General features: G+C 43.1%; 2 protein-coding genes across 4 annotated transcripts; one reads left to right on the top strand and one right to left on the bottom strand.

The window, feature by feature from the left end:
* LOC108086987 lies at positions 1-6,887 on the bottom strand. Its single transcript, XM_017184117.2, has 9 exons — positions 6,833-6,887; positions 6,346-6,470; positions 4,552-5,397; positions 4,365-4,490; positions 1,923-4,304; positions 728-1,857; positions 561-663; positions 293-450; positions 1-234 (listed from the first exon to the last, which is right to left on the bottom strand). The coding sequence occupies exons 2-9, from the start codon at positions 6,398-6,400 to the stop codon at positions 121-123; spliced, it is 4,914 nt and encodes a 1,637-aa protein (XP_017039606.1). The 5' UTR covers positions 6,401-6,470; positions 6,833-6,887; the 3' UTR covers positions 1-120.
* A 2,813-nt stretch (positions 6,888-9,700) lies between these two features.
* Positions 9,701-13,927, top strand: LOC108086970. Of its 3 annotated transcripts, XM_017184082.1 has the most exons (4): positions 9,701-9,933; positions 11,069-11,537; positions 12,068-12,695; positions 12,848-13,927. In XM_017184082.1, the coding sequence occupies exons 1-4, from the start codon at positions 9,834-9,836 to the stop codon at positions 13,925-13,927; spliced, it is 2,277 nt and encodes a 758-aa protein (XP_017039571.1). In that variant the 5' UTR covers positions 9,701-9,833. The 3 variants fall into 3 exon arrangements, with proteins under 3 accessions (XP_017039571.1, XP_017039574.1, XP_017039572.1); XM_017184085.1 differs by lacking the exons at positions 12,068-12,695; positions 12,848-13,927 and adding an exon at positions 11,607-11,721 and having other exon boundaries at positions 11,069-11,541; XM_017184083.1 differs by lacking the exons at positions 12,068-12,695; positions 12,848-13,927 and adding an exon at positions 11,607-11,680.
* Positions 13,928-24,030: the final 10,103 nt, after the last annotated feature.

The following is a 24,030-nucleotide window of genomic DNA, read 5'->3' on the forward strand; positions in this document are numbered from 1 at the left end:
AAATATTTATTTTAATTAAGCATACAAAAGTCGTACAAAAATATGGTTATTAATTGCACATCCATTAGTTCACACCACGTAGTAAATAGTTGTTTTTAGTTAACCCAATAGTTACACTCATTAAAAATTGGTAAAAGGACGCCAAAGTGAAGTGAGTGTGCCACGTTTTAGGTTTCTTTGGCGATTTAATTGCGGGCTCACATTCTTCAGAGTGCAGCCAACTGGCAGATCGACCTTCGAAAAAAAATTATGCATAGGATATAAGACATTTTAAGAGGAAAGGGATTCTTACAGATTGCTCCGCAGTGACCCGGACGGGCTCCTTATCGGGACAGACAACATATGTCCCGGGTTCATTCAAAAGTCGAAGTTGGGCGGGAGCCGAAATAGATTCGGGCTCAGAATCAAAAGTAATTTCCGGCTGAGCAGGTGCAGGAGTTGGCTTGGCAGCTATAGGTAATAAAATAGGAAATAATTACCATAACAATTTATGATTATAAGTATCAGGTTATGTTTATAAGTAGTTTTCCAATAAACCTATCCAAAAAAGATTTACTTACATCTGACATGAATAAAGAAAATGCATCTTAGAGTTCTTCCATCGGTGGTGGTAGCCTCATATTTGATTGTATGATCTCCCACTTTGAATAAAGCACCAGGAAACTAAATACGAGATATCATAATTACAAAATTTCAAATATACTTCATGATTAACAAAATAACTTACATGCGACTTAAAGATCGTCAGTTTTTTGCCCTCGAATGTCGGCTCTTTCCAAGCCACCGATCGCATGCTCTGGTGCTCCTTCAAATGGACTTCGATGGAAGGAGGACAGTAGTTTGCAGTGTCCGTTCCCAAATCAACTCGTGTGCTTTCGCTACGCAAAGGAGACTGACTAATCAGATTGTCGGATTTTTGCGAAAGGGACTCCAACTTGGAATAAGGTGATGAGTCAAGATTTGAGGAAATTTTGAATTCCGGCACACGGAGCGAACTGTGAGTGGAGAATGTGGGAAACGGTTGTGGCTGGGGAGCAGAGTCCAGGGAAAGGGGCTCCAACCTGGAGTAGGACAAGGACTTAGGGTTTGTGGCACTGAAGCTTGGAAATTCTGTCTTTCGAGTTGCACTTTGGGTGGAAAATGTGGGAAAGGCAACCACCGGCTTGGGGCTTTCCTTTAAAGATTCAAATGAGGGGAAGGCAGATGAACTACTCGTGGCCAAGGTGGCGAATGGGGCTGGCCTGGGTAGAGATGATCTTGGGGAGAAGCTGAGGAGATCCGCTTCCAGAGTTGTTGGCGCTCTAACAGTGATGATTGTGTGACAACCAATTGTTTGCCTGCTCTCCGGATCGGTGACTCTGAAGTCGACCTTATGAACTCCAGCTGGCAGATGACCTTGAAGCTGACCCGCCCAAGTGGGATGGGCAACCAAGCGACCGTTCTTCACATTCGTTTCGGGTTTCTGCAGAGTGACATGAACCTTTCGTTCTCCGCGATGCAGGGAGATTACCACATTCGTCGGACACTTTATGTACGGCCGGACCCCTTGAACTTGCTCTGTTTGAAGGGGTGTCACTTTCGGCAGAGTATTCCATTGGGGCCAGTTGATGCGATTGCCAAACAAACCATTATCAAAGGGCTGGCAGTTGAGGTTGCCACCAAAGGACCAGCCCTGCAAAACCATGCAGGAGGTCAGCAGGGGTCCGGTGGGTCTGAATCCAGGATTGCAACTTAATGAGCAGATGTCTCCGAATCTGGAGGGACCTTGAGTGCAGCTGGCCGGTGTTATGACTCCATTGCGAGCGGGCTGCAGAGCAGGACAAATTCCTCGCTGCTGAACACGAGGCTGTTTAAGAGCTGAGTAAAGATTAGGGAAATGTAAGACATGATTATGGAAATCACCTTACAAATAAGTTGCTTACCCACACACTTGGATTCGGGGCCCTCCCAAACTCCAGATTCACCACAACTCTTGATTTCCGGACCGTCTAGAACATATCCCGGATTGCAGGTGATCCGGCAGCGACTGTTGTAGAAATGCTTCTGCTTATGGCGATACCTATTGCAGTGGGATTTGCCATTGCGCGGTGCCTGGAATCGAGGACAGAGATCCCTGGGCTGGAACGGATTAACCCAAGGAGTCCTTGGCTTTTCAGAAGGCTTCGAGACAGTGGCTTTCGTTGTGGGCAAGTCATCCAAGGATGGCAACCTTGGAGTGGCTCGCGTTGGCCACTCTGGTAATGAGGGGAACTTTCGCTTGGGTAATTCAGCGAAATCTGGAAACTTCGCAACTGGTATTTCATTTGACAGTTCGGTAAAGTCAGGGTACTTGGGATCCTTGGACTCCGGCTTGGGCAATGTTGAAACTATTGGAACATCCGGCAAGTCAGAAAAGGAAGCGAACTCGCAGCGGAAACCTCCGATCTCGTTTACACACTTTCCGGAGACACAACTCGTCTTGTCCTCCGCACACTCATCGATATCCCTGCAAGTCTTGCGGTCGCTATCCAATCTGTAGCCCGGTGGACAGCTGCACTTGAAGGAACCCTCGCTGTTCGAACAGCGATGCGAGCAGCCGCCGTTCTTCTCCTGGCACTCGTCGACGTCCACACACTCCTTGCCAGATCCCAGGACAAAACCCGCGTCACATTTAATGGGCAAACAGCCCTCGGAAGATCGCTCGGTGCCGGGAGGACATCCCACCAGAGCGGGACTGCAACTGCGACTGTCTTCGTTGAGGACGTAGCCCACGGGACAGCCGCACTCGAAGGATCCGACCTTGTTGATGCACTCGTGGGTGCAACCGCCGGAGAGCAGGCCCGCGCACTCGTCCACATCCTGGCAGGTCTTCCTGTCCGCGGCCAACTCGTAACCCCGTTCGCAGGCACAGGCATGGCCACCTAGAAGATTGATGCAAATGTCGCTACAGTTGCCGTAGTTCTGCGAGCACTCGTCGATGTCGGAGCAGCCGAAGCCATCGGCGGTTAGCTGGAAGCCCGACTCGCAGGCGCAGGCGAAGCCCCCCGGTTGATTCAAGCAGAGATGCGAGCACTGGCCATTGCCATCGATGCACTCGTCGATGTCCTGGCAGGTGCGCATGTCCTCCGAAAGGGCATAGCCCAAGGGACAGGCGCACTGGAAGCCACCCGGCTCGTTTTGGCAGAAGTGCGAGCAGTTCCCGTTGGCCAGGGAGCACTCATCGATGTCCAAGCAAGCGGGTGGTGATGGATGTTCGAATGGGATTGAATCATGCGTTAATGAGGTGTTGTTTGGTGATGTGATGGTGGTGTTGGTGATGCGCTTGTCCAAGCCCAGGGCATAGCCAGGTGGACAGAGGCAGGTGTAGGAACCGTTGAGGTTCTCGCAAAGCATTTGCTCGCTGCAATCGTGAACTCCCCGCGAGCACTCGTCGATGTCGAAGCAATAGCCGCGCAGGCCGTCCAGCTTGAGGAGCTCATAGCCGGCGGCGCAGAGGCAACCATACGAACCTGGCAGATTGCGGCACAGCTGCTGGCAGCCGCCGTTGTTCGCCTGGCACTCGTCCACATCCTCGCAGCTCTTGCCATCCGGACTCAGGCGGAATCCTTCGCGACAGGAGCAGGCACCTCCGCGGGCAGTCAGGCAGATCTGCTCGCAGCCGTTGTTGTTCACCTCGCAGCGATCCTCGGCCACGCAGGTGTAGTCCTCGACCAGGTTGAGTCCCTCGGGACAGATACACTGGTAGCCACCCTGGGTGTTCTGGCAGCTGTGACTGCACAGATGCGTATCATCGGCACACTCGTCGATGTCCTGGCAACCGGAGGCCACGATGCGATAGCCCGTGGGACAGATACAACTGAAGCTGGTGTTGTCCTCGCTGGGGAAACAGGTTCCCGGCAAGCATTGCTCGGTTCCGTTCTGGCTGGAGCAAGGTGATTCCTTGACCACACACGAATGCAAATCCTTATCCAGTTCGTAGCCCTTGGGACACTTGCATTGGTAGTTTCCGTTGGGAAGATCCTCGCATTCGTGAGCACAGCGAGTGCGATTCAATTCCGGATTCTTCAGATCCTCACAGGTATCCAAGGCACAAGTTCGCGCATCCGCAAGCAAATGAAAGCCCTCTAAGCAACGGCAACGGAAGGATCCGATGACGTTCTCACATATTTGATGGCAGTTGTCCTTCAGGTCCTCCGCGTTCTGCACTGCGCACTCGTTAATATCCTCACATTCGGTGCCATCGGCCGAGAGTTGGAAACCCGGATTGCAAGATGTTTTGGGTGTGGTGACTTCAGTAACTTCCGCCGCAACATCGGTTGTCTCAGCTGAAAAAGGTTTTTTTATACATAACTTTTATAATAACAATTTTATTTTTTACTACATACACACACAAGTTTTTCCGTCCGTCGGATCTATATAAAAATCAACTTGGCAAGTGCATCTATACTCTCCGGGAAGATTTTCGCAAATTTCCGAGCAACCGCCATTCGACTCCTGGCACTCGTCGATATCTGTTTAAGGGATATATTTTTTAGAAACTTCTTTGATAAGCGAACAAAATCTTAAACCCACCCAGACAGCTCTTGTAATCCTCAGGATTCAGGGTGAAACCCTTTCGACAGTCGCACTTTTGTACGGGTTCGTTTTCATCTGGATTTAGCCATCGATTGCAAATATGCTCACAACCGCCATTGTCCTCTCCACAATTATTGTCTACTAAGGTTGGCTCGTAAGGATCCTTTGTTAGCTCCACCGATGTGTTATTAGGGGTAAATGTTTCGGTTAGGACCTCAATTTCCGGATTGTTGAGATCGGTTGTGTTTTCGGGTTGTTCTTGAGCTTTTGTCTCTCCTTCTGGAGCTGGAATCTCTTCTTCTGAAGTTTGAATCACTCCATCGTCATTAATATGAATAACGATTTCTGGTTCGGGCTTTGATTCTGACTCAGTTGGCGGTGCGACTTCCTCCTTCACCGGCGGAGGTGGTGGCGGTGGTGGTTCTTGTTCATTATTCAGAGGCTCCCTATCCTCATCATAGTCACTTTCGGCTTCATTCTCGGGAACCGTCTCGTACTCGTCGAGTTCCTCCTCGTCATCGAACTCTTCGATCTCGCCTTCAGTGTAATCAACCGAACGAATGCAGGTTGGGATTTCACCCACCCAAGTTTCGTTTGAACAGTACATGGTGCTCTTGTTTTCAAACACAAAGTTCTCGCTACAAGCGAAAAAGGCCACCAGGAAAACCCTTTTGCCCTTCCGACGGCGATCGAAATTGACCACCGTGCCATGACTTATTACCGGCGGATGGATCTGTGCCGCCGAGCAACTCATATCCAAAGTGTTTGCCAAGGAGGGGGGCACATCTGCATCCTCGATAACATCCATTATATTTTTCCTCCTGCGCTCTGAGCTTGGAGAAGCTGTGGGATACAGAAATTATTTTAAATTTCAGAAATATATTTTTATGTGACTTTCCTATTTCTTACAAACAAGATCGTTAAAGAAGAACAACCATTCCTTAATTCATTTAAAATGTTTTCCTTGTCATAGTTTTCAAAATTTCTTTATAGAAAAAACCTTACCACAATCCTCCAGCAATTAAACACACTCAGATATAATAAAACTGCTTAACTGTTTAAGGGGAAACCCATAAAAACTGGGTGAATCAATCATTTGAATCGTTGCCAAAAGATTTTTCATTGCCATCTACCTTTTCCCGCCTTTCCTACAATTTCATTTTTCATTTTCGGACTTTCTTCCATTGATTTACGATCGGTAAACGCCGGCCGGTGATTTGGTGAGTAATATTTTGTTGTGGTAGATATATACGCCTCGTGTTAACCATGACTACTCTTTCACATAGTATTTTTTCTTGTGAACGTGTCATAAAATTAACATATATGTCATTAGCTATTAAGACAAATGGTTTTTATGACAATCTAGTGGGCATTTTTATAGTTATATAGATGTGAATTGAAAAATTGTCAAATATAAATCTGTGGTTTTATGACAAATTACAAAAGCTGAAACATTTATTTTCTCTTCTTAATAAACTAGATTTTCCTATTTTCATAAATCAAAGACAAAATGATGTCCTAATTTAAAATTGCAAAGTTAAGATTGTACGTTTTATAATAAAGAATAAATATATAATAATTAAATTCTTAAGTTTATTAGTTAGTTTGGAAAATTTGTGCGTGTCGTCAACCGATGACTCCTTTTTTCGTATTTCGACAAAAATAAAATAAAGAGACCCGGTCCAAACTCAAAGCATCACGTTTATAATCCCAAAATTCTTGCTAAGCTATCCAATAAATTTCCCCTTCCACAGCTTTCGTAAAATATTATGGATTTCCACCCACACTTACCTGTAGCAAATGCAACGCATGTCAGCGCACATAAAACATATTTCGCCGCCCACATTCTGCAGCCCTTAACAAGATCCTTATAGAAGAGCTTCTTCACACCTTTCCACTCTCACTTCTGATGACTTCTTGGATTTTAGTTTTATAAAAAAGAAGACATTAATAAAATTTCACGACATTCGTTTCTTTTTTTATTTGTTCTCCAACATGTTTATGGGACAAGAGCTATATATGTAAAGATATATAGAGGAGCAAAGCCATAAAGATTAAGGCGGCTTTAAAAATAGCACATGTTGAACACTTTTTACATATGCTTATAAGATTTCTTGAAACTAAAGGGACAGTTTTTCACTAAAACAAAGTACTTTTCGCAATTAGAGTTCACGGAGTGTTCAATAACTGAGTTACTTCAAATAATAAAAGATAAAAATGTATATATGTTTCGGAGATTTAAGGAAGACACAATTTAGAATTTTTCTTGAGAACGCACCGTTTCCGTCGAGAGCCCAGGCAAGACTGAGCATCCGCGGAAAATCTGACTTTTCTCGAAGGGAACCGACACATTTTTCGTGTCTCCAAAGATATATATAAGTTTATGGGTATATATATGCTGATATTTCATTGATATCATAAAGCAAATTAGTGCGAGAGCGCACAAATGTCACCAGAGTGGGATGTAAGGAGGGAGGCTATTTTTACCGATGGTATTATCATTAGCATTGGGCTGCGAGAATTAATGAGGTTCCGTCATCTATTGAACTTGATCGCATTGATCCTTCAGCAGCTGTCAGATGCGGTAGTCTTTAAAATTAATATTATTATCTTGCGTTCCGTTACAACAATAAAACGATTAAGCACTGCATTTTCTCGAAAGTGTTAAATGGATTTCAATTTTGATCTATTAAAGACAACTCAAAAGTATTGTAACCGTATGATTTTCTTTACCACCTGTCAGACATTTTACACTTATAAGAAAACTTACGCATAGCGAATACACTGCTTGTCATTTCAAATAAAACATATTTTTCCGCCCACATTTTATAGTTATTTACCGGAAATTCGTGGCTTCTTTATACCTGTCCATTTTGACCTGGACATCTTTGTAAAAATGTGTATTAATATCAAAATTATTACGGCGCTCGTATTTTTCTTTTATATTTTCCTCCAACTTAATAATGACACAAAAGCTATGTTAAGAGGAAAAAAGACATAAAGATTAGGGCGGCTTTATATAAAGCATTTGTCAAACACTTTTTTTATAGGGGAATTAGTTGATTAAAAAATTTAAGAAAATTTGGAAACCGATTTACAGAAAAGCCATGGCGCTTTAGTACTAGTATAGTAGAAACGGCCAGAGAAACAGATGTAGATATCAAAATAAGTTTAGATAGTGATGCTAATCAAGGAGTATTATATTTTATGAGAACTGAGATGACTCCTTCACTCCGTTGCAAACTTCTGATTGAAATTAAAATTAATATTCTATTTATGAATTAGAATTGGCAGATGTCTCTTTGATTTTCTGAAGAGAACCCACATATCATTTGAAGATCGTCAGTCACCTAATTACCCAGTTGAAGTCTGAGTACTTGCTGAGTATCAAGAGGCGAAACTTTCGCATTGGAGGCCATTACATCACGGAGCAGTCGACTGGCTCTCGAGCACTTTTGGTCTATTGTTGAGCACATAATTAAGCACCGCTTAGCTTATGTAATTAATGTCAGGCCAAATGGCAGCGCCAAGAGCTGCGAGTGGAGGTCTAATGAACCAGCTGCGTGTGCTGATTTATATGCGACTTTTCGGGCCGCTTGGTATGTACTTGTTTGTAAGTTGTCTGTCTGTTTGTTTGGCCGGGCCAAATTGTGTTTTGTCACCGTCACCATCCGCCATCGGTGGACGTCTCTCGATCGCGCACTTAAGCTCCGTTTATGCGCAGGCTCAGCTCGATACTCCAGTTTCGGGGTTTCGAGGTATCGGGGTATCGCAGTATCGGGCTCTTGGACCATGTGACATAAGTCGCCGGGTGTACGTACGGCCATGATATATGAATATGACAAAGCGACATGGACAACTTTATTGGCTCATGAAAAGCGCTGTCACTGCTTGACTGACATAAATCACCGAACGGCAAAAATAGGCATTCAGCGCCCCGAGAGCCAATCGTTTGCAGAAAAAAAAAAAACAAGCCAAAAGCTAAACACTCACGAATAAATCAAAAACCAATTTTTTCGAAGGGCCGCTGTCGATCATCTCTGGGCGGTGTGGGTCTCTCAGGCGAATCTAGCGCAATCTGCATTTGCATACGACAGAATATGCCGCGAAATCGATATCATAGCTCTTATCTGATTGAGACTGTCAACCCAACCGGACATTTCGCTTCATTCATGGGCAGGGGCAAAAACCCATATGGAAATTGGAGCAACAATTGGACATCGTGCCACGTTCTAAAAATAATAACCGAGTGGAGCTTTTATTGACCAACAGACTAACACACAATCTCACGTCAAGTGGGGAATCGAAGGCACGCCACCTATCGGACAAATGAAGCGTATCTCGACACGCTACCCCCCACTCAAACACACACACACACACCCACACACCCACAATTACTTATATGAATCCTTGTTTTCACTTTTCCTCATTTTGCTTTCATTTTTGTGGTGGGTACTTATAGGTCAGGAGGGTATACTCCTCTTCAGGAAACTGCTCAAGATCAGCACCGAATATAACTCTGAAACCACGAACATTTCGAACAATTTTAAGTTAAATTTAATAATTCAACAATCTTATTTTCTCTACATCTCTATTTATATGATTTATACAACAATGATATGCTATCTATATTTATTCAATTCCATATTAATTGCTTTTTATATTTACACCAAAACTAATAACCACTAACTTACATTTCATCTTATCTTGAGTAATGGTGTTTTACTTATCTCAACACATAGATATATATATATTTTGGTACCGGGTATGTTATAGTCTAGGACCTAACGTGTTTACTTAACTTATTTTGGTTCAGACCTAGAACCCTTTTAGCGCTGGCCTATAACTACTATAACTACGGTAAGTGTGCGCCCAACGCGCATGACCTCAACAATTTGACTTCACTTGAAGTGCAAACGCACATGCAAACTGTGGAGCCAGAAGTGCTCGTGCTCCGTGGGTCTTGGCCAGCCCAGAACGGTCCGGTCCTGTTGCGTGCCCAGCAAATGGAAATGGCAGGGATTCGAAAGGGGAATGTCAGCGGTGGTCGGTGTTCAGTGGTCGAGTGCCGAACTGACCCTTCACTTTGGCAGCGAATGTTTTGGGTCAGTGCTCAGTTGCGTTGAGTTCGTGACCAAAGGCGGGCGTAGTTTTTATTCCAAATTCATATTCATATTCGATATTAATAAATCCTCGACGGCTGCCGCAGCAGTCCACATCGATTCCCGGTCCGATTCGGCATGATTCGGCGATTGTCTGGCGAGTATTGAGAAGAAGTCATGGGCTGTGCCAGCAGCACTCCCATGGTTGCAACGGCGGGCAGCGAAATGCTAAAAGCCGCCAGCCATGTCAAACAGAAGGGCGAGGCCGCCGTCCAAGGTGTGTGTGTGTGAGTGTGTGTGTGTGTTACCAATCCGTGTTGACCATTAGTTGGCTTTGGCCAGCAGATGACATTTAAGAGTTCGCTGCAAAGGGGAAACCCCAAACGTTTACTCAATATTCACGAAATAATAGGTCCTTAGATAATTTCAAATCCCAAGCGCTTTACTCACTTATATTTAGTTAGTTTTATTTCACAGATAACCGAAAAGTAACTCCAAAATAAGCAACCGGAGCGTATACTTAATATTTTTTAATCTAAAATTAAACTAAGATTATGCAGGGTGAAAAAAGTTCGAAAATTGAATCTATAAAATAGAAAAGTCCCTGACCTGTTAACTAACTACAATGACCGGATAATTAATATTAACTAAATGAGGAGAAATTCCTCACATTTTTTGATTAATGACACTTAGTACCTCTAAAAACAGCCTTCGAGATGAAGTCCTTGACCTCTTGGCCAAATCAATATTAAATACATTTAATTACGGTCCAAAAACTAGCAAGTAAATTCCCACTTAATGCCAAAAAGAAATTCGATACATCCAGGCACAATGTTGGTAATAAATGTGCTCGCATTTCGTATTATTATAATAACAAGCCACGTAATAAAGGACAATTGGCCAGCGCAATGCGTGTTGCGGAGCCTTTCGGCCTGATTTTCGCCTTTTTGCCGCAATGGGTCCCAAGTGAAAGCTGGCTCCGATTGGCCATCCCCCAACCATATTTTTATACATTTATTTAACGCATATGAAGAAAAACGACTTGGTTGCGTGACCGACACGTCAACGAATTAGAGCAAAACATTGACTTAAAAATATAATACGTAGACTTGCACTGAGGGAAATTAGGGTTAATAAGCTAAAAATAAACTGTTAATTGGAAATAAGTGTTTTTCAATACAAGGGCCTTACTAAAATTTGGTTAATCATTTAAAGATATATACATTTGTCAATTAATAAAACTGTAAAATAGATTCTAAAACTATTATTAATTTATTTGTTTAGTTTGGAATTTCTTTGAATTTTTTTTTTTGATTTTTTTCCACTGCACTCTTAAATGCATATGAAAACGTTAGCACTCCTCTCGGGAAATGGCAAATGAAAGTGCTACCAATTCCCCTTGCTCCTTGCAGAAGCCTCTGAGACACTGACCACCACTTTGGACACGGCCAAGGAAACCGTTGGCACGGCGGTGGCGGGAATTACCAATGAGCTGGGCAACGCCTTCAAGGAGGGCACTCAGACTCTGGACGAGGCCAAGCACAAGGTGATGGAGGGTCTCCACCTGGAGCAGCCGCAGGAAAGCGATTCAAAAACCGATGCAGGAGAGACCACAGTTGAGATGAGTAATTCCAGAGCTCCGACTCCCGAACTTCAAGAGGATGCGGATAGTCTGAAGACCTCAACACCGGAGCCGGAAATCGAAAGGGCCTTGGCCAACGAGGAGGAGAGTCCACCCACTCCGAAACCGTCGCTGGAGGAGATGGTACAGCTTACCGCAGAGGTTTCTCAGGTGGCAGATGCACCTGCAGTTCCCGCCACCGAATCGTCCGCTCCTGCAACTGAAGCCCCGGCAGCCGAACCCTCCTCCGCTTCCGTGGAGTAAGTAAGCGTAAATACCAGCAGATGCATTGCAAATCCGTAATCGTTAACAACCCGTAAACCCCGTAGCCCCATCGCAAATCCGTAAATCCGTAGCCGTAGCGCCACTGCACCCCGAAGTTTTCGCCTAGTTTGTACCTGCAACGTTCGCTTATGATTCGTAGTTCCAGTCGTAGCATCCCGATATTTACATCTATTATAGCCTAATCAACATATTACTTTCTCCTCTCTTCCTCTTCTTGACTTGTATGTAAATTGTAAATAAACTTACTCTTCTTCTATGTACATATCATATACCCCGCCTTTGTTTACTTGCGACCCAGCAAATCAAACTAACAAGAACAGCAACAGCGAAGTCTTTTACGTAGTATTGTGGTAAAGTTTTCAATATTAAACACATTACACAAACACCCACATATTTACCAAACAACTTTACACCCCACAAGAACGGATAAGCCCTTTGAGTTTTTAACTAACATAGTAATATTTTTTCACACCCAAATACCTACTTACTAAAATGCAAACCATAGAACTCGTAAAGTGCGTCGCAAGGAGAAAAAGGATAAAGAGCTGCAGCGGCCCAGCACCACAGAATGGGAGAAATTCGCCGATCAGTTGGCCAAAAGCAAGAAGTTCAAGCCATACGAGAGCTTTGCCCACAGCCAGAATAAGTTCTCCGTTTACCAGGATCACACCAGTCTGCGGGATAAGCCGAATCACTATGATGGCCACTTCAGTGGTGGAAACTCGCAGAGTGCCTCCCAATCGGATTTATCCAGCGGTCACATAACACCGGCGCCAACTCGCCGAGGTCAGCGGGAGTTTGCCAAGTTCGTGGCCTCCGAACAGGCGGGTAGCATTTCAAGGTCCAGCTCCAGGCTCTCGAATCACGCCACTTCCAGGACCTTCGACTTTAATCCGCAACGCGAACGCATCAGTCTTCCAGTGACCAATCGCATTGGTTCGGGTATCCAAAGAGCTCCTGCGGAAAGGATTTCGGGGTGGGGCAGGGGAAGACCTGCTCCTTTGGCAGAGGAACCTGGATTTGGCCGCAGAATGAGCACGGGGGTATTGCAACCGCCTTTGCGCCCTGAGAGGGAGAAATTCCTTGGCATTGGAAACCACCGAGTAGTGCATCCCATAACTCCAACAAAAGATGTGAGAAGAGAAAAGCCAGCTGCCAAGATTATTTCCTCCAGAGAGTCATCTTATTTGGAGTTGGAACCCCCAAAATGGAAAAGAGCCCTCTAAGGATATCCAAACCTTTAACAAAGGACGTGGTTCGCTCTAGGGAGCCATCATTTATTGAGGATTCAAGAAGAGAAAAGTCTTCCAAGAAGCAGGCCTCCAAGAATATTTCCTCCAGAGAGTCGTCTTATTTGGAGTTGGAACCGCCCAAAGTCGATAAGAGTCCATTACGGATCTCCAAATCCATACCAAAACATATTGTTCGCTCCAGAGAACCATCATATAATGAGTTTGATTCAATAAAGTCGCACAGGAGTCCTTCGAAAGGATCAAAACCTTTGGCAAAGAAGTCAGAAAAGAACATTGCCTCCAGTAAAAGTCCGTTGGGAAGTAAAAAGGAAATGGTGAGATCTAGAGAGCCTTCCTATATTGAATTTGATTCGTTTAAAGAAGGCAATAGTTCATTGAGAGTACAAAAACTATTGGCCAACGAGGTGGTTCGATCTAGAGAGCATTCTCTTACTGAATTTGATTCTTTTAAAGCGGATACAAGTCCTTGGAGAATTTCTAGGGATAAAACAACAAATGAAAGCCGTGATATGCCAGAAATGCTTACCAAAACAGATCGAATTCCTTCAGAACTTCTGCTTTCCGGAGATCTTAGTCCTAGTACAGAAATCCAAACCCCCACAAACCAGAATGAAAACTCTTTACCCCAAACACCTGAAAAAGTTACCTCACAAACTATAGTTTCCCCAATAAAAAGGCCATCACCACCGAACTCTCGTGCTTCCAGTGCGATATCCTCGGACAGCGGAAATTTAGATGTGATAATCCAGCCCATGAGCAGTCTAACCACTCCCAGTATAAAATCCTTTACCCAATCACCCGATCAAGTTGTCTTGGAGGGCTATGAGGACTCCGATTTGGAGGCAGCTCTGGCAAAGCTGGAGATTCTGAGAGGATCCACTGCTACCTTACATTCGCTTAGGTCCTGCAGTCCAGGTAAACATACCTACACAGCATCCTTGCTCAGTTCTCGAAGAACTTCTCCTTGGGTAATGAGAAAGAATTACGGAGGAGCTGTTGGAAAGGAAAATAAGCCATCGCCATTGATTGAAAGTGCCCGGAAGTCCTTACAAGCCAGCCATCAAACAATCGAACGCTGCGATATTTGTTATAATGAGTTTATTTTAAATTAAGAGTTTAGAAAAAATTACTGCCATAAAATACAAATTTGAAGTTCTAAAAACAATTAAACTTTGGTTAGATATATTTAATTAAATTTAACTTCCATTGCCATTAATTTATGTTTCCTAAAAATAGAAATAGATTGTAATGTTTTGTAACAGCCTTAGACTAGCAATAAAGCAATCGAACCCAACGATAAACTGCTAACCCAGAAACAAAGAAATGTTATTGCAACGTCTTAATTGCAAAACTTTTATGGCTGGCAATTTGCCACTCGGTAGTTCAAATCAAAACCGAATCACCCCGCAGTCAGATTTGGGTTCCTCTAATTGATGACTTAATAACGAAATTGAAATGTTTACTTTGCCGTTCACTCAATTATTCTGCCACTTGAGGTTCGGTGCTTTGGATTGAAGTTCGATCTTACGTTTTACGGCTTCACGTTCCGTGTAGCCGTGATTCCGCATGGCTTCCACATCTCCCGTCCGTGACTTAATGAACTATTAACAGCAATGATAGTAATTTGTTGCAGCAGCAGCAGCAGCAGCAGCAGCGGCGGCGGCGGCGGCAGGAGCAGCAAATGAAATGAAATTGCTTTTGGCCAACAACGAGTTGTCTTCATGGCACTTTTTGGCAAACAAATAGACAATTCAACAAAGCGACATGCAGACAAATGACTACAGTGGATACAACCAGCAGCAGACATATATATCTCCCTGGATTTTCGCGGGGGAGTTGCCTGTCTGCCCCGCTGCATCGCTCTTTGCACCTGCTGCCCGCAAATTGAGTTCGGCTACGGCTACGAGTACGAGTACGGCAGTGTGGCATCTATTTTGGCACGATTTTCAAATTACGTACATTGACTCGCAAAATGTTTGCTTTATGCCGCAATTAATTCCCAGGCGGAAGAAACAGTGCCCCACGGGGGTGAGCGGGTCCAAAAGTTGAAGGTCTTCGGCGCGCTCTCTGTGGCGTGACATTGAAAGTGAAAGAACAAGTTTTGATGGGCTTCGGTTTTGGTTTTCTATTTTTAATGGCTCTTGCCATGGCCATGCCATTGGTTCATTGAACGCAGGAAAACGAACGCACATAAAACGAAAACTAACCACCGCTAATGATCTGTGAAGTGCAAGTTTTTGTACTTTTACTTTCATTTATCAAAAGTGGAGGCGTCATCGTTTTTTCGGTCCGACACCGTGGAAATTAGCAACGGGCCAGAAAATGCATTTTTAGCACTTCATTTTCTGGTTGAGTCCGTTGTTGCTTGTCCGTTTGTGGTAAAACGTGCTTTTAATCAAATTTACATGTGCCAGCCATCCATACGCACTGTGGGCTGGTGGACCAAAAAAAAAAAAAACAGAGAAGCAGAAAAAACAGCAAATTTTCTGTGTAAAATTGATTTATGCAATTGTTGTTTGGGGCAAGCAGCAGCAGCTGATTTGTTTATATGTTCAGGCGGCAGCAACAAGCATGGCAAATCAATAAGTTTATGCAACAGGCTGCGATAAAATCTACGAAATCAGCGAAGACAATGCCTTCCACTTAACAGAGCTTCCTGCTACAGTTTCGTTTCGACCAATTTCTGACATTTTTCGACCAGTTTTAACAGAGGCTGCCGACTTAACAGTGCTCTGTGCGCATGCGCGTTTTCGGATTTTTTCGAATATTCAATTAATGTCTTTCCTTTTCATTTCCATTCCAGTTAATGCGGCAACGCACTTGCTGCTGGCTGCAAATAGCAATCATTTGTTAGGCAAACATTTCTACTTTTCGACTGCTTTCGTTTGGCCTTTTGCCAACATTTTGCATAACCTGGGTCAAGACGGAAATGCAGGAGGAGGCCAGTGATTAATAATCTTTGGCTCTCGGCTTTTCAGGGATTCGGCTTTTCTGCCCGCTGCTGGTGACTTCTTCAATGCGTTTTGCCACAGCCACAGCCAGAGCCTTTTGTTTCTGCCGGTTGGCCAGTTGGCCCAAAACGTGCCCAGGCCAGAAGCCAAAGTCAGCCACAAAAACCACTCTGCCAGTCACATAAAAACAAACCAAAACTGACCATTGATTCGTAGTTTTATAAGGTTTTCCTCTAAGGTTTTATACCATTACAAACACAAGTATTGTTATTCTTAACCTAACTTTGTTAACCATACATTATTTGAATGTTGTAATTTTTAATGAAATAATTCATACTACAATTGGAAGGGTTATTAAAAAATTAAGATGACAACGCTAAATTATTATATGTTCAAGTCGGTGACCCAATCTTTTTCACCTCTGCCTTTTTCTCGACCTGCACACCCTGCTGCACCGAGCTGGTGTTCAGTAGCCTCCGCATAATCCAAATTAAATTGTCAAGAGAAATGACAATTCAATACACACAATCTTGTTAAGCAAATATGAAAGAAAATACCAAAACAAAAAGCACTCTGTCATCCGTGCTCTCCAACAAAAGCGGAGACAGCAGGAAAGAGTGAGAGTGAGACGAAAATCAAAATCAAAACCCAAAACCAAGTCGGAGATGCAGATGGAGATGGAGGTTCCAAAAAGTGTCAAATTAAACTGTCAGAGCGACTTTTAACCCATTTTCGTGGGCCATTACATAAGCTACTTATCAGTTGATAACTGGGCTCTCTTGGGGTGTTGGAAATACTAATAGGGAAATGGAAATGGAAATGGAAATGCGAGTGCGAGTGCGTAGGTGGTGCGACTGTGGAGCGGTCAGGCGCATAAATCAGCTTGGACACTCAGCCACTCGAGTTCATTCGCTCATGCGTCAGCCAAACAAAAGACTTAGGCAACGAACTTCAGCCGCTGTTGCAACAGAATGCATTCCTTCGACTGTGTGAGTGTGTCAACAGCTGGGACTGCCGCTGCATATTCTTAGCCATGTGTGTCTAGCCCTACCCAATGCCCCCAACCCCTCGAGCCCCCAAATCCCCACTCCCTTCCATCCTGCTGCATTCCCATGTGAACTGCGCTAATTCGTGACTACTTTGTTGGGCGACTGCTGAGGACCCCGGCACACACATCGCCAGATGCACGGAGAAAATTACTTTGACATTGAATAAATTACTGTTGAATTTAAACAGAAGTAGGGTGTGCCCCAGAATCTGAAATGAATAATAAATTAATTTGGAAAGCTTTTAAATATATGTGCATAACAATATATCAAAATAATCTTTGAATTACAATGGTTATAATATTTGTATCTTAATTAATTAAAAAATACTTAAATTCTTGTGAACTTTTTTTTTGCTCTGCCTTATAAAAAAAATACTGAACACCGAATGCCCTATTCACTCACACACATACACTCGTCACCCCCAGAAACTAGGGAAAACATCTGTGATAGATTTGAATGACCCACTCCCAAGCTACCGCCTCGAGTGCTGGCGCTTGTGAGTCAGAGATCGGCTCGCTATATGTCCCATTTCGAAGGCAACTCCTGCCCACGCCGCAGGCGCAAACACTTTACTTTTGTTTTCGAAACGGCCGCATTTGCAGTTGCAGTACCCAGTTTAAGTTGCAGTCCCAAAATGAACTACCCAGCGATCTGCAGACACAACGAAACACAACCCAGCACACAACTCTCATTCTCCGTTGGCAGTTGGATTCGGCTGTTTCTGTTTCGATTTTCGGGGTTTTTCTTCTTCAGCGTTCGACAATGCTGCGGTTGTCGCTTTCGTAGTCACACAAAGATAGAAATCGCATGACACGATCTTGTAGCCCGAAACAGGCGCCAGTAACCCAGTTTTCAGGTTTCAGACCAACTAAAAAAAACAACTACAACAACAGCAACGACGGCAACTACGATGACTCCCTTTTGGCCAAAACCAAATGAAAATGAAACGTTTTGGGCATAAATAAATAATGACAACAGAGCAACCACCAAAAAGGCAACAACAAATGATCCGCAAGTCCTCCCTGTATTTGCATTTGCTTGAATATCTCCGAAAAATGGGTATAGTACATTTATTGACAGGCTTGAAATAAGCCTATCCTTACAACTACTGATTAATCTTTAAAAACCAAATTCTTGTTAAAATAATTCAATAAATGATTCAATCAATCATGAGAATAACAATGAGCTAACATTATTTATGAAATTCAAATTAGGATTAATTACGATTTGAATAGTTATTTCAATTAAGGAACTCTATAGTTTGCTAAATAACAACTCTAGAAATATCTTATCTCTCATTGCCAACTATTTCAGGTTTTCAAGGTACTTAAAAATAATACATTTTCAATTTCATCAACGGCATTTGTGCTGAATTTTTTATGAAGATAAATCTTTCAATCTGCTCGCATGAAACTATATCGGATACTCTTTTCGACTTTCTTTTACTCCGTGAGGGTAAATTGGCTTCTGTTTACTAACCAAACGATTTCTGGCTTGCTTTTTGTTATTGTTTGTTTGCTCCCTGTTATTTGTTTTGGTTTTTGTAACTGCGGCATTTTGGTTTGTTTGTTTCAAGTTGTTTGGGCTCAGCCTAACAAGCAGCCAACATCGACGTCTGCCCATTGTCTCTGGGCTTCATCGATGCCATGTGGTATTTTTTCTGGATTCGCCAACCCAGCACACCCCCTGAAAACATGCGCTGACCTTTGACATCGTCCCCGTGGATAAACTCAGTCGCTCTCGATCTCATTTGACACATAAAAAAATCTCCTTTATATGCTCAAGCATTTTTGCAAAATAAATATATAACAAAATTTCTACTGCTTTAAATTTGAATCTCCGCATCGTAAAACGTAATTATATGTAAAAGCCTGGCAGTAAAAAATGTGGCAATGATGAAAATATAGTAGTACATTGAACCTCTAGCAGACAGGCCCATAAATCGAATGAAGTCGATGGATGAATGTGGAGTTTCGCTCAACTTCAATTCTTAGCAGTCGACAGCAATTTCACTTTCATTGGCAGTCCGTCACCCACGACATCGGCGATCTGCGCGTCTGGGAAAGCGATTCACCCTACGCACCGATGGCATCGGTTGGGGGATCCGCGGATCCCCAGATCCCCAGACTTTTCGCAACGGTAGCCCAAAGACGGGGCGACAGACCAGCGAGCATGCCAAAAATTGCATTTTCTACAACAAATCAAGGTGACTGGACATCAAGATAAAAACATAACAAACGATTTGACTAAGCCAAATGGTAATAGGCCCCGGCAACACAACATCGCCAACATCATCAGCAGGAGCAGCGATCGTGGCCACGAGCTCTGGAGCTGGAGCTGTAGCTGGAGCTGGAGCTTTGGCTGGATTTGCCAGCCACTAAAGCGATCATCGAGCTGCTCCGCCGTTATTGTTATTGCCATGGCCAAAAAGCCCGGCATCGGATGGCTGCAGCTCCTGGCTCCAAATTTGGTGCGAAACTGCGTTGTCGCGGGCGATTTTTTCCCCTTCGTGGATCGGTGACAGTGGAACCAAGATCCTGCGAATTTACTGGAATTAATTTTTACAATAAAATATCTTAAAGTCAAATAATTTTTCAAAGTTATTCTAATTCAATCTTTGTATAATATAATAACCTATTACAAAAAGAATTCCTATTCTTTGGTTTATTTTTCGCATTATTTATTAGCATATTAAGTTTATTGGTTACGAAAATATCAATTCCAATCAGAAATATCTAAGCCAACTTCTTGACCTTCAAAGCAACCTCTTTTGGACCACAGTGCTGTCGTTGTCGTGCCTGTCGTCGTCGTCATATTGAAATTGAAAATAAGAATCGTATTTGGTAATTGCAATGAAAGCGAAAGGAGTGAAAACTTTTCTGCTGTTGTAGGTATGTTATTTTGGCCACTAAGATAGATCACCAAGGATAGCGGCCAAGCAGCGGTCACTTTCTACCCATCGAGCGGTTCAATGACACGGCCCCAACGCCCCCGCCTTCTGTCTGCCGCCTTCTTCTTGTTGGCTCGGCTCCTCTTGGAGTTCACCATTTGTTAGGCAGATAGGTATTTGTGAAGTGGACTCGAGCTGATGGCAACACTTATCGATGGCTAAGCCGAGTGCCTAAGCCGCTAAACGGCAATAACCACATCAAAATGCCAATGAAAACCTTTTGACATTTTTATCACGCACAGCACTGGCTCGATGATCGGATCTGGGATCCCCGGCCAAATGCTAATTGACCTTGACATGCGGAAGATTTGAATGCGACGATACAGCTCCCCTCGTCAGATGCACTCCATGCCCAGCTCGAGTGGCCGATGCACTTGGCTCGCAGTCTGGGCTTCGGTTTGGGGTCTGGGTCTCGGTCTTACCACCGCTAAGAAGTAAGAGGCACGAGGTACGAGGTTCGAGGTAAGTGGTAAATTGTAAGTGTTGCGGTTGCAACATCATCAGCGCCGAGCTCGAAATGTGAATGCATATGCACAGTGTTAATTGCAATCGCCACTGCAGTGTGACCAAGGTGCCTGCAGTTCAACAAGCTAAGTGTAATTTATAAATAAATTACTCAAATTATAGGTGAGATTACGCTTCGGGCTATTAGCTAATCAAATTTGTAGGCTTCATATGGTTGTACTTTAAATCTCCACACAATACATAGGCGATTCTAATCCTTAAATTTAAAATCTTAACTTAAATCGAGATGATTTGTTACTAAAGTGAAAAAAGAATGATACAACTTTAAAGAAGATTTTTTAATACAATACTCGTAAAAATAAAGATTTCTAATCTTCGATGCATATTTGTATCTAATCGGATTTAATTTAAATCACAAAAAATATTCAATTTTTAGTTTATCAAATATCTGAGCTCAGCTTTTCGGTCACACTTTAATAAAATTAAACGGAATGATGTCCAGTGGGCCGCACCTGATTAAAAGTCTGATGAATAAACAACGAAAGTGCAACAAGTTGGGGCCATAAAAGTGACACCAGTCGAGGCGGGGAAGGGGGGTGGCATGGGGGCAAGGCTACGCGACACTTCACCTTGGGTTGTTCAAGTTGTTGTTTCTGCTGTTGGGGCTCCGCCGACGGTTATTATTTTACACGCTTTCAGCTACAACTTTATTTTGCGCGCTGCCTCTTAATGCCTGTGCTATAAAATGAAATTTTACGCACTAAGCGGCGGCATTTAACACAAACCGGCAGAAACGTTTTCAAACGGGCGGGGGACGGAGGTGGGAAAATAATAAAAGTGAAACAGAAACTAAACCGCCACCAAGGTTGCCCCACAGACAGACTGCCCACCAGCCACCGAATTTCACTCTTCACCGCCGAAATGCGACATGTTTGGCACTAAAATTGATAACTCTATTGCCCATTTTCCGTTGATTTTTGCTGCTGGCGGCCGCTCGTCAATTGCTCACCTGATGATTGATTTTGCTGATTGCCAACGAGTTTGCATCTCGCATTTGCATTTTGCATTTTGCAGTTTACAGATTGCAGTTTGCATCTCTGCATATTTACCGCGGCCAATTATAATTAATTTCCCTGGCCTGTCGCTCTCTCTCATCGCATCGCATCCCATCGCAGAATCCGATGCATTTTGTCAACATCAACATCAGCGATGGTGAAGAAACCGAAAACGAAAGTCCGCCAACTGACTGACTGACCGACTGTCACCGTTTCAGATGTCCATTTATCACCTGCCATAATCAATCGGGATAGGGAAACGCCAAGGTGCTGAGCGTTAATAATAGGTTTGTCGTTAACGGGAGGAAAGATGGTTAACTCGCTGCAAACTGATGTCTCAATAACTCATAACTTCGAAAAGGGGAGGACATGTGATGCAAGGATACGAGCATTATTAATAATGATCCAAAAAACGATACTTTAAGTAGATTACTGATGGCTAGAATAACTATTGGGCTTTCATAGACTTCTAACAATCACTTAAAAGGGTTTAAAATTCTCGGCGAACTTACAATTTCTTAGAAAAGCTTAAGTATATTCCTGGCTTGAAAATCTGGGAGAGAGTTGAGTTGAACATGGAAATAGAAATGGAAAAGGCGAAGACCTTGCCCGTCAGTCAAACGCGGTGAATGTGAGAGTACTGACCTGCCTCTGCCTCAAGTTGCTGGCTCACTGACTGACTTGTAAGTGATCACTGATCAGTGATCTGGAGGAGGGGTTTTCCAGGGGGTTTTCCGAGCCTTAAACGGATTGCAATTACGACTTGAAATGGCCAGGCTTCGTGCCTAAAACATTTTGCATAATTTGTTTGGCTTATTTTTTATAAGTATTCCGGGCCTTGTAATTTGATTGCGTTGTTGATTTTATTATGAAAGTTGCGAGACAACAATAACAACCGTCAGATTAGCATTGTCCACTTTTCTTTAGAAACAGAGAAAGAAAATTTCAAACTATTAGATATGTTTTTTTTTTTTTTTTTTTTTTTTGGCAATATAAAATGTTGTCAAAGGACCAAATCTGTCTTAAGTATGTGTAGTTTGAATCAAGAAGGAAGCATGCAAATTAAATTATTGTAATATGAGAATACTCGTAATTAATCAAATGTTTTATTCATATATATTTCCTTTTTCTGTGTAGACTGACTCACAGCGCCTACAATTTTATTTGTACTTTATTTATTTTTTTTATTCGCGGGGCACTCTCTTGGCGTAGCAAATTGCCAGCAATTGAATAAAAACCCTTTTCATGTCAATGCAACATTTGTTGCTCTGCCAGTCGCAGTTCGATATAAACTAGCGAAAAAGCAACAATCGGCGGCGCTTTGGCTTTGTACTTGTCTCTTTGGATTTGGATTTGGCTGCTGCTGCTGCAGTTGTTTCCTATTAACGATAAAAATCACATGACACGAACTGGTCGGCGATCTGGCTTCGTTTTCTGCAGTTTTTCCCTGGGCCGTGCTTTGTTTTGCTTTTTGCCCGGGTCCCGCTTCGAGTTGTGGCTTTGGCGCCGGCGCCACTAACCCAGTTTAAGCCCAGTTCAAGCCCAGTTCAAGCCCAGTTTGAGCCCAGTTAAGGCCCAGTTTTCGAGATCGAGCTGGGGCTGGCCAATTATGCCACATTATTGTCCAGTTGATTGCCGCCGTTATCGCCCTGGAATGACAGGATGCGGCCAATTGCAGGGCCACGGCCAATGCTGCACAGATTACGCAACGTCAACGTCAATTAAATCAGTTTTACTCCAAATATTTTAAGCCAATGTCAACCGAAACCACCGCCGAATGCCCGGCTTGGGTTGGGGGAAAAAGATATATTGGCATCGTCTGCCCATCCGATCTCGATCCCAGTGGCCACGCCTGATTGAATTTATGGCCCGACTGTGGACTACAAACTGGCCAACTGCAGATCGAGACCCTCGAGGGGCTTTGGGGCTTTGTTTACACAAAACTTTCACAAATTATCCCAACCTGTGAACTGAAAAACTCAAAACTTAATGCCCGAAAACGCATCGACTCGATTAAAATGCTGCAAACTTAATTGGGGCCCAGTTTTGTCGCACATTCTGGGTGGCCGATCGAAAGTACAGTGGTCGCAGTAAAAACAAAACAAGAAATTCTATATTTCAGTAGACTTGACAATGTTATGGGTTTTGTGTCATAATTATGCATGAACAGGGGTCAAAATTTCGACCATCGGAAAATAGAAAATGTTGAATGCAGCTATATAAAGGACGCGGTTAAAAAGTTAATTGGTATAGTATACCACTTTGAAATCAGATTAAAATTGTCAAAGTTATGGATTCTGGAAGTCCAGATTTGGGTCACTATGCTGAAAACCATTAAAACGCTTAGATGTTTAGGCCGTTTTGGCCTTTTACTCATAATATTTCCTATCTATTTATAAGATTTACGAATATTCTTGCTTATTTCTGTTAACAGCTGTATCCATTTGTAAGGTTATTTTTATGACAAAAAGAACAAGGCAATAAAAAGAGTTCTAGTTTTTACATTTTATTAACACAACCACATGTTCTAGACGACATTTAACATAAGAACTTTTTTTTTAATTCCTGAAAGATATTACAACACTTATCAAATTTTGTTTTAGCAAAAGAGACAATCTTAGAGCTTTAATAAGTTATGTTAAAAGATTGTCTTATTATTCTAGTCTTAAAAATCCAATTTGCCAGTGATGAAGTCACTGTACATCCGCATTTATTACGAATCTTCCTGGTCCTTTAACCAATTCC

Source organism: Drosophila ficusphila, unplaced genomic scaffold (assembly GCF_018152265.1).
Source record: "Drosophila ficusphila isolate 14025-0441.05 unplaced genomic scaffold, ASM1815226v1 contig_106, whole genome shotgun sequence".
Taxonomy (NCBI): domain Eukaryota; kingdom Metazoa; phylum Arthropoda; class Insecta; order Diptera; family Drosophilidae; genus Drosophila; species Drosophila ficusphila.

What these genes read in the sequence shown, in the direction of transcription:
- LOC108086987 (XM_017184117.2), bottom strand. Translation starts at nt 6,400, where the DNA reads ATGTGGGCGGCGAAATATGTTTTATGTGCGCTGACATGCGTTGCATTT. An exon ending in GGACGGAAAAACTTGTGTGT is followed by an intron (nt 4,305 to 4,364) that starts GTATGTAGTAAA and finishes AACCTTTTTCAG; the next exon opens with CTGAGACAACCGATGTTGCG. An exon ending in TGACGATCTTTAAGTCGCAT is followed by an intron (nt 664 to 727) that starts GTAAGTTATTTT and finishes TCTCGTATTTAG; the next exon opens with TTTCCTGGTGCTTTATTCAA.
- LOC108086970 (XM_017184082.1), top strand. Translation starts at nt 9,834, where the DNA reads ATGGGCTGTGCCAGCAGCACTCCCATGGTTGCAACGGCGGGCAGCGAA. An exon ending in GGGCGAGGCCGCCGTCCAAG is followed by an intron (nt 9,934 to 11,068) that starts GTGTGTGTGTGT and finishes TGCTCCTTGCAG; the next exon opens with AAGCCTCTGAGACACTGACC. An exon ending in CCATAACTCCAACAAAAGAT is followed by an intron (nt 12,696 to 12,847) that starts GTGAGAAGAGAA and finishes TCATTTATTGAG; the next exon opens with GATTCAAGAAGAGAAAAGTC.